Source organism: Ciona robusta, chromosome 4 (genome assembly GCF_009617815.1).
Source record: "Ciona robusta chromosome 4, ASM961781v2".
NCBI lineage: Eukaryota > Metazoa > Chordata > Ascidiacea > Phlebobranchia > Cionidae > Ciona > Ciona robusta.
This window is the reverse complement of record NC_143238.1, coordinates 2009466-2019051: the sequence shown is the minus strand read 5'-3', so window position 1 is coordinate 2019051 and position 9586 is coordinate 2009466. Positions and strand designations below refer to the sequence as shown.

The 9586-nt window shown below is 36.8% G+C and overlaps 3 protein-coding genes across 4 annotated transcripts; all 3 read right to left on the bottom strand.

The window, feature by feature from the left end:
- Positions 1 to 941: 941 nt before the first annotated feature.
- On the bottom strand, positions 942 to 5731 carry LOC149736504 (zinc transporter ZIP9-like). Of its 2 annotated transcripts, none has more exons than XM_089876741.1 (7): positions 5590 to 5731; positions 5089 to 5218; positions 4656 to 4739; positions 3956 to 4096; positions 3255 to 3484; positions 2542 to 2676; positions 942 to 1873 (listed from the first exon to the last, which is right to left on the bottom strand). In XM_089876741.1, the coding sequence occupies exons 1-7, from the start codon at positions 5683 to 5685 to the stop codon at positions 1658 to 1660; spliced, it is 1032 nt and encodes a 343-aa protein (XP_089732867.1). In that variant the 5' UTR covers positions 5686 to 5731; the 3' UTR covers positions 942 to 1657. The 2 variants fall into 2 exon arrangements, with proteins under 2 accessions (XP_089732867.1, XP_089732868.1); XM_089876742.1 differs by having other exon boundaries at positions 3255 to 3442.
- Positions 5590 to 6534, bottom strand: LOC149736503 (uncharacterized). The gene has a single exon (XM_089876762.1). It carries the CDS (start codon positions 6532 to 6534, stop codon positions 5992 to 5994), a length of 543 nt encoding a protein of 180 aa, XP_089732888.1. The 3' UTR covers positions 5590 to 5991.
- A 51-nt stretch (positions 6535 to 6585) lies between these two features.
- On the bottom strand, positions 6586 to 8746 carry LOC149736502 (histone acetyltransferase KAT8-like). Its single transcript, XM_089876732.1, has one exon. It carries the CDS (start codon positions 8299 to 8301, stop codon positions 6907 to 6909), a length of 1395 nt encoding a protein of 464 aa, XP_089732858.1. The 5' UTR covers positions 8302 to 8746; the 3' UTR covers positions 6586 to 6906.
- Between the last annotated feature and the right edge of the window lie 840 nt (positions 8747 to 9586).

Here is a 9586-nt window from a genome sequence, read left to right as displayed (position 1 = left end):
CAACTCACGAATTCTGATTCACTTGTATGTTCTGTACATTGTTACCTTTCATTCGGTACAATACTCAGAAGCACCGCTTTCACTCTTCTGCGGTTGAGGCTAAACAGACGTACTCGTGTACGCTTTTAGAGCACATTACACGCCGTACACTTCACGGCGCTAAGTTTTCTTAAAGCTACAACGAACAGTTCAAAGCAGTGACGCGTAGCCAACGCCAGTTCAAACTGTAGTACCTCCAATTTAGAAACGTTGTGAAATTCAACTCGTTGAGTTTTATTGAAAAGATTGCCAACAGCACAAAATTACTCTCTTTGATCTAAGCGAGAATCTGGCCTAGTTTCTTAGCGCGGTAAACAATCTGACGAACGTATTTGTATACTTTAGCCTAATTACCACGGCAAATAACTGCTCTTGTAAACAGGCTACCAAACTCTGAATCCCTGTGCTTTAAAACAATACAATATCTCGCTCTATTGAATTGTCAAAACGTATTCAACTGAGCATCTGGTGTAATCGGGCTGCGTCGCGGTTTTCGGAACTTCATTTAAAGGGGGCTTCATGCGCTAACTAACGCCAAAGCAAGCTATTGAAATGAGTGGGCCTAGAACGACAGAGCTAATATTTGAGTGAACACCGACAGCACACACGAGCCGTGGTGCTTTCAGACTGACAAGAGATGTCGCCGTTTTTTGTGGTTACGGTTTATCGTGGCCATATATTCGGTGTTTGTCGTTGGCGAGATACTATTTGCAGAACCGAGAATGCCATTCTAATATTTCCCCGCGGAATTTGGCCGCCGCCCGACGTGGAAATGAAAATGGCCGAGATATTATGGTATGTTATTTCACGCGGTATGTCGAAATTGGTTCCCGATATTAATACGCGTGAGAGGGGCTATACTAGTGTAGACTGCCCAACACCAAAACAAGTCCACCTTCACCTATAAGCATGAAGTATATTGTATTGAAAACGAGCGTAACATTTTGAATTGGCAATTTTGTAATTTACGGATAGTCAAAAATAAGTTTTTTGGTTGAGTGCTTCTCCAATGACGTAATTACTACAAAACAGATCTCGGGCGCTTCTAACGGCAAAGATAGAAAAATATCACTTTCGCATGGTGGCAGTAGGTATACCACGGTACTTTATACACAACAGCTAATAATTAGCCGGTCAAACAGTGCGACAAGAATACCAACGGAGCATTCACCAAGCTGTACAGCAAACCCTAATAAAGCAGCAAAAAACACGTGGGCTAGATACACTTAACTCCCTGTATGCTGGTAGCATCATGGCACAAGCTTGGACACAATATCAAGGACTTAAGTAGGAAGTATTCTGTCAGAAGTGCGTATTTATAAAATACATGAGTATTATAAGACAACCGCATCAAAAATGATGATGTTGCAAGTACTGTACGTAAAGAATGTTTAACAGTTGGTAACTTAAATTAATAAAACACTCTAAAACTAATTCCAATGTGCACAAATTAAAAAAACACCTAAAGTTGACAATATATAAATATAATTTATATGCGATTTGGGTTTTTGTAAGAAACAGTTATGTGAGGCCTGCTATTAATTTTAAGTGGCCTAATTAAAATTTTAGGGGCATTGCACTTTTCAAGTATAAATAGTGTTAGTATTAATGGTTGTGCTCAATGATGGTGGCTGTGGCTTAGGTTTAGTATAAGGGGGAACAGACAGCCTATAACTAGAATAAAGACGTCACATAAACCCAGTTTTCCTTTCCCTGAGTTTGAATGAGAAACTTCTGGCAGGACATGCACAGTGGCCACATAGAGAAAAGTGCCAGCTGAGAACAGCATAGCAATACCAGTAGCGTTGTAGTCCTCAAGAAGTTGCTTGTCTTTCTGTGATGAGATATTATTGTAAATTACTTATCCTCACTAGCCAGAAGACAAGTCATTTTGTGTTGTTTCATACACCTCATGCCAGCTGACGAGTTACCAAGTACGCTACTTTGTGGGTGATTTTTCATTTTTTATGTGTGGCTGATATGCGTGGAAGTGTCTTGCCCAAGGACACATACTTTCACAACAGTAGCAGCGAAGAGCTTTGAACCCATTACCTCTGTGTTACAGACAGGCGCACTAACCAACTGTTCTATATAGGCAGTAAGCATGGGTGATAAAGAGGACATGGAAAAAGTTATTATATTGGAGCATTTATTCTGTACCAAACTTTAATTATACTAGGGTGGGGGTTACACGGTTGATGTTTTCATTTTGTTTTAAAAGCCCATTTGGTGTTTTTATTTTGTTTTAAAAGCCCATTTGGTGTTTTTATTTTGTTTTAAAAGCCCATTTGGTGTTTTTTATTTTGTTTTAAAAGCCCAAACAAAGAAAGTACACAGAATTATGGAACTGTAGTGACTAAAAAGTGCTGTGAATTTTTTTACAAAAACACGAACATAAATATATTGAACTATTAAAGATATCATGCTAAAACGTATTAACATGATTTTCTTATGTAAACATTTTGTTTTTAATATCTTTTTCTTAAATGCAAGTGTCATTACCTGGTTAAGAAGCAAGAAAGTTAGAACAGCTAGTAAAGGTGCTGCCAATGAGAAAGCAAAGAGATGTCGCTTCACTTTACGTAACTCTAGACCTTCGTGTACAAGGAACGACACCAAACCAAAAGCTGCGGGAGCCTATGGGGATTTAAACAAATTTTAATAAAGAAATTAATCAAAAACTGACTTCAGTTAGATTTGATATAAATTTAATAAAGGATCAGAACGTCTATGATGTTGTATATATACCACATGTTTCTATTCGGTGATTAAGGATTTTATTAGTATTGTGCCATAGCGCCATCGCCATCCCTTAAATTTTTTGGATCTATTTGTAGCAAAGCATATTTTATGAAAAAATATATTTTACCAATTTACACAACATATAGTAGGGTGGGGAAAGATGGGACAACTTTTTATTTTGTTTTGTCTTTCTTTCCGTTTGGTAGTAAACAAAGAACATTCAAAGAATTATGAAACCGTATCCTTACGACTTCCACAGACCGTTAAAAACTCTTTAAAACACGATCAGGTTATTTGGAAATTATTTGTTAAAGGTGTCCCATCTTCCCCCAACCTACTATACATTAAAAGTTTTTTTTTATTGCTTGCATATAGTTTTGGATACCCTACTACTGTAATTTATTCAATAACTTCTTAAGACTAGAAAACATCCTGCAAAAAAATCCAACATTAAAGAAATTAAGTTCACTTACTTTGTGCAGCATTATAGCGAGAAACACAATGAACTGAAGATCCGACCGGTCTGTACTTGCAGCTGCACCCATGGCCACTCCATCTGCTGCAGCATGTACCACCAGTCCTATTGTAGCTGTGTGACCTTTGGATCGCTGGTCAGGCTGCTGGGATCTTGCTGTGCCAACTTTGCTCTGGTTCAGTTCATCTGATATTGCAGAAATTTCACTGTTATCTATGTCGGACGCCTCTGAAATTGAGGGTTTCACAATATGGGGAGGGCTAGCACTTCTTATCGAAAGTGGTCTGTAGCAACTCATGTAAATATATATAGTTAAGATGCTGAGTTTGTTATCTCATGTAAAATGTGACCACTATTTAGAAGAAGTTTTTAGTTACAGTTGTTTTTTACACAAATCTCTATCTCCTTAAAAGTTCTTAATTTACCCATGTTATACCACCCATGTCTGCAACAACAAAGAAACCACACACCTGAATGTAAATCGTGAAGAAAATAAACAAGTTTAGTAATTTATGTCAGTTTTAAAAACAATGCAATTACAAAGTATTGCGAACCTGTTAAACAAAGTAATAATAAACTAAACAATATAAAAAAAAACAAAAAAAAAACAGATTTATTGTAATTCTTTCAGGTGCCTCATAAAGCATAAGTTTAAAAACATGCAATTTCTATACAGATTTTTGACCTAAATGTGCCCACCTAATCTTATTTCAGTTGGGTGAGAATGGCCAGCTCCTCCAAGCTGATCAACAAGCAACATAAACACAAATCCAAGCAGAAGTGAAACTCCAATAACATGGTGGGGTCCTCCTGTGTGGTGATGCTCATGCTTCTTTACATCTGGGGAGTTTTATAGAAAAGAAAAACATTTTGGGGGCACACTGTTGCTGTTTAACTGTTTTTAATAACATATTTCAAATTAAAAGTGGGTAAGCTTGGAGCTAAATGGGTCAAACCAGGGGCGCAACCAGGGGGCTGTTTTGCTGTCATGACAGCCCCCTTTTCCGCAGACACGCACGCAGCCAGAAAGTGCTAAGACGCACACACATGCGTTGCATTCAATATTAGATTCGTTCGCTTGGAATTGGAACAATTTTTCGTTCAATTGTTACGTCACTTGGTCTATTGCAACGTAACTATTAATTATGACATTTCATAATGTGCCCGCTGCCTAACCAACCACGACATCGAAACATCCCAAGTGTTAAAAAGAGTGCCAAAGAAAATGGATCATCTAATTTATTTAAGTCTAAAAATACATGAGGCACTAAGTGATAATATGCTTATAGTAAAAAGCAGTATACATATATATATATTTACGATATAATTTCAAATTTGTTAATGTTCAATGCTGTAGCTACAAGTTTAACATCGTACAATTGAGCAAAATTCTACATACCTTCTACTTCTTCAATGTGAGCACTTTTAAACAGAACACCTGTTTCATCCTCACTCACTGACTTCTCATGTACATGAGCATGATCTGTATCCATACAATACAGGTTTTAAAGCAAGAAAACAAATTTTTCAAAAACACAAAGAAACGTTGCTATATATTAATGAACCTAACTAAAAAAAATGGGCAAGGCAGTTTTATAAGATTAGTGTTCTGTTTCATACACTTTATGCCCGCTTACGAGTTACCACAAATGTTTTAGTATTCTTTGAATTAATGTACAGCTGTTGAATTAGAAAAACAGAAATTGACAACTGGGTTAAAGTAACAATAACATGCACATGCCTTGAACTCGTCACCTCTGGGTAAGAGTCAGGCATGCTAACCATTGTGCCACTGTACCAGACTAACTTGTACAAGGTATCCACTAACTTACCCAGGTTAGAAGAAATAACTTCAACAGGGGGTGTGGTGTACATTGTTTGAACGCCTTCAGGAATAATCACTGCAAGTGCTGTACCAACTAACAGTCCAGCACCAAAGATGGTAAAAAGTTGAATTTTTCTCTGGGAAAACATTACAATCAATGAAATTATGAAACAGAATAAACTTGCCATAAATTAAGAAAAGTTCTTAGACTGAAAATATTCAAAATAATATTTGATAACCGTTGAAATTATTAAGTTAAGCAGGCATTTAATATGCAGGTAAAATGTATAAATGTATTATTCAATTAGAAACTGTATATGGGTATTCCTACGGATTAGTTTAGCACTTTAGCTGTTTCTATTACAAAAAAAGTTTACAAAATTGGTTACTGTTAAGTGTTACCTAAAAAAAACAATTTTATTAGGATATAAAATTATTATATACAATACATAGAGATATACCCATAGGCCTATCTCAAATAAATATCATAAACAAATATATATATTACCTGTGACAAGGTGCACGCAAGTGGTATCCAACCTGCAACCGCACATCCTATAAACATAGCAATAGATAGAAGGCAGACTGTCCAAAACTCTGCCATGTTTTTTTCTTCTGATTCACTTTTTACCACATATGGTATTTAAACATTGGCTATAGGTTAAAAATAAAACAGATGAAATAAATTAGAAATTGCACAGTAGGGTAAAATGAACATTAAAGTTACAATTATTTAAACATGACTAAATTAACTAAAATTGCGGAACAATTATTAAAGGATAACACTTAACAGTGACAGAAAGATAATAAAACAACCGACTTTTTACATGGTTGATCAGTGTCATTACAAATTGGAATACCATGCTGATAGTCGATAAAATAACGTTTGTAGTAGCTTTTTAACAAAGGCTTATATTGCAAATGCCCCCTCCTTAAATATGGGTAGGCTAGTACCAGTTTGAGCTGTAATTTTATTAATATTAACCAAAGAATTCTGCAGAGATAATATGGATGATCTGATACTGTTAGAAGTGGTAACAGCGAGGCCTTGTGTCTTGTCCAGTCTGTTACAAACTCTCTTCATAGTGGAAGACACACCACGACACAAGCCATCATGCTCGTCGTTAATTGCTCGCCACCAGCGAAAGTTTGCCTCTCTGAGCTTTTTATGAAGTATGGAGTTATAAACAGGCGCGATTAAATTTGGAAGAGTTTTAGGTGTACTTGTTTGCACTTCTGTTGTTGACAAAACCTCTTTATTTGTCTCATCTGTGTCTAAACCTTTTGGTAACGCTACATTTGTTTCAATTGTAGTAATTACTGTAGTATTTGAATTAGGGACATCCGTTGGGCTCGAGTTTTGTGTCTCGCTTGAATGAAAAGTGTCATCTTCATCACTATCTGATGCTTCACCTTGTATTACAATCGCAGTTCCATTTTCGCTGGCACTCATTTTAAACAGAAAATTAAACAGCTACTTGCCTATCATACGCTCCGTAAGAACCTACAACAAAAGGCAGTGTGATTAATTACAATGACTAATCAATAATCATACAACAGGAACACAATGTGCATGCCGCATATGTCTAAACGGGGAGTTTGTATGCTACACTGAAACTGTGAAGAAAAAAAATTATTAACTTCACAAAATCGAACAGATTGATATAACTATCGTTATTCAGGATATAACTATAGCTTTTGCTTCATAGTTTAGCAAAATGTGTATTTAACAACACAGCACACTGACTGTTACAGCAAATTGAAATTGCAAACACATGCGATACTTCCCCATTTATATATATCATTGGTTCGACTTTTTTATATATCATTGGTTCGACTTTTTATGGTGCAACACATTTTTTGGGGGTGGTGGCTTCTTTTTAGGGGGTGACCATTTTAGAAAAGCACTGTCCACTGGTAAACGAGGTCGTTTGAAATACTGTGATCTGAGATGTTCTTCTATGTGTTTCTGGGTTACACAAATGACATGCTGCCCTTTCCAATACTTGACCATGTTAAGAGACTGGAGAGAAGAAATAATATCTGCTTGTGTAATGCTTGTCATTTCACTTAAATCCTTTATAGACAAAGTGCCCCTGAAGTCTCTTAAAATTTCAAGCAGCACCCATGTCCAGTAGCTTCTGTAGCTGAGTTTTCCGAGGTCAGAAAGAGGTTTTTCTGGTGATCCAATTTGCCCTTCAACTTTTGACAGCTCGTAGCTAAAAGCGATAAGAAATTTACCATATCCTTTTCTCTGAAATGGTGGCAGGATTAAAATACAAGCCAGGTTGTTGCCATCTGGTGATTCCTTCTCCTTTGAAAAGTATCCAACCGTGTGAGCACCATTTCTATCCACTTCCGTCATTACGTAAAACAGAAAGGGTTCAACATCAAAATATAATGTTTTATGATCTAGAAACAACTTTGCAAGCAGGCACAGGTTTTGGCAGTAAATTTTATGGTCTTTCCCATCTATTTCATACACAGATATCGTGCTTTTTCTGTAAATCTCCCTCCCAGGCGGTTGTCTCCATGTACAATCTGACAAATGCTTTCTGTATGTGGATTCGAACCTCATATACTTGAAACAGTATTCACACACGTTTAACTTTGGCTGTTTCCCATATTCATCTGGGTAAGGTGAAAAGTACCAAGCATCAATCTCATATTTCCCCAGTTGAATCCGGTCAATGTACTTGATTTTTGTAATAGCTTCATGCTCTTTCTCTAATGCAGCAGTTGTGGGATCCATTTCAGCATATGACTTTTGCACATGGTTGATTTCATCATGCTTTCGCTTCTGATTCCGGGTCATACGATTGTCAGCATTTTCATTTGGATCTCCGGGCTTAACCACTGTAGCATTGTTCTCCTGCACTACCTTTGTGAGGTCAAAACGTCCCGCTTCAACCCACTCATCCAACCTCCTATTATAGCCACGATAATGAACATAGTACTCATGCAAATCCCCTCTCAGTGGGTTTACCCGTTTTTGAATAACTTCTGCGATGTGCTCAGTACTATCACTGCGCTGACAGTAATACTGGCCACCAATGACAATTTTACTATCATGGCTTTCACTTTCACATTTGGTTTTCAGTTTTAAAGACGACGTTTGTGGTGTTGATTCTTCAGGTATTACAGGTTTATCAGGATGCTGTGCAGGTTTTACCGTTGCTTCTGGAGCACTTGGTTCAGCAGTACTATTTTCACCATCCATTTCAATTTTTTTAAATATGCCTGTTTCTTTTAATTCATTTACATGGCTGTTAAAACATTTTTTTACATTTGTTTAATCCATTCCATTAAGTTAGGTGTTTCTAGGACTGTGAATTAGACACATGGGACTATACAAAGAAGACGGAAAATTTTTTCCGCTAGAGGCGGTAATTATTTAAATTAAAAAATACGGAAAAACGAACAAAACAGCACTACAAAGTGTTAATAAGTGTAAAACAAATTAATTAAATAATAAAAATACCTTTCTAAATACATAAAACACTAGTAAGAACATATTTCCCACATTAGGTCGGTTATATACGCTCTTTCGTTGTGTTTACTGTCGTCGAGTCTGTGGTGTAGCGGTTTACGTGCGGTCGTAAACTCTCTTTGTTTCATTTTTACCGGGTTCGAGTCCCGCACAGTGGAATACTTTTTTATATTTTTTTTTTAAGTTTTTTTTGTTTGACGAGTTTGGGGTTAGGGGTTAGGGGTTGGGGGTTGGGGGTTGGGGGTTGGGGGTTGGGGGTTGGGGGTTAGGGGTTTATATCTTATGTGTATAAACCGTGAAACTAACTGCTCCCCATAAAATAGAGAAACGAATTTGTCATCGCCTTCTAGCGGAAAAAATTTTCCGTCTTCTCTGTATAGCTCCATGTGAATTAGACTGCCCTACCAAAAAGCTATACCTTTATTTGTAAAAACGGTGCTAGTGAAGAATCGCCCCCACACCTTATTTGCTAACCACTAACCCCTAGGTTAGGGGGTTAGTGGTTATCGGGGTTAGTAGTTAGTGGTCATAGGGGTTGGTGGTTAGGGGTTAGCAAATAAGGTGGGAAAGGGAAGACTCTTCACTAGCACCGTGAAAACAAACAAACACTAGCTAAACCACATTTAATCGTAAACACTGGCTAAAATGTCTCATCGCATGCCATATATAAATCGTACCGACGTGTAACTTTTACTGTACGTACGATGTTGCTGCTGACTTTTATTTTTTGTTCATTCAACCGTGGACATATATTTTGGTTCATAGAGATCGCAAGAAAGGTTCAATAACAAGGTGAAGCCATTTGTTTTGCCACCGGTTTCAAGTTGTAACTTTAATAAGCTATAACTTCATGTTCACGTATACATGGTATATCTTAATTAACTCTGGGTATTCAAACTTTAACACTATACTGTCCTGGTTGGACGCAATCTTATTAGAATTTATTTTATGGTTGGTTATTAACAAGAAAGACATACGTTTTCCAAAACTTATCTTGTAAATGTAAAACACAATG

What these genes read in the sequence shown, in the direction of transcription:
- LOC149736502 (XM_089876732.1), bottom strand. Translation starts at nt 8,301, where the DNA reads ATGGATGGTGAAAATAGTACTGCTGAACCAAGTGCTCCAGAAGCAACG.
- LOC149736504 (XM_089876741.1), bottom strand. Translation starts at nt 5,685, where the DNA reads ATGGCAGAGTTTTGGACAGTCTGCCTTCTATCTATTGCTATGTTTATA. An exon ending in TCGCTATAATGCTGCACAAA is followed by an intron (nt 2,677 to 3,254) that starts GTAAGTGAACTT and finishes AAATCCCCATAG; the next exon opens with GCTCCCGCAGCTTTTGGTTT. An exon ending in CTTTCTTGCTTCTTAACCAG is followed by an intron (nt 1,874 to 2,541) that starts GTAATGACACTT and finishes ATCTCATCACAG; the next exon opens with AAAGACAAGCAACTTCTTGA.
- LOC149736503 (XM_089876762.1), bottom strand. Translation starts at nt 6,534, where the DNA reads ATGAGTGCCAGCGAAAATGGAACTGCGATTGTAATACAAGGTGAAGCA.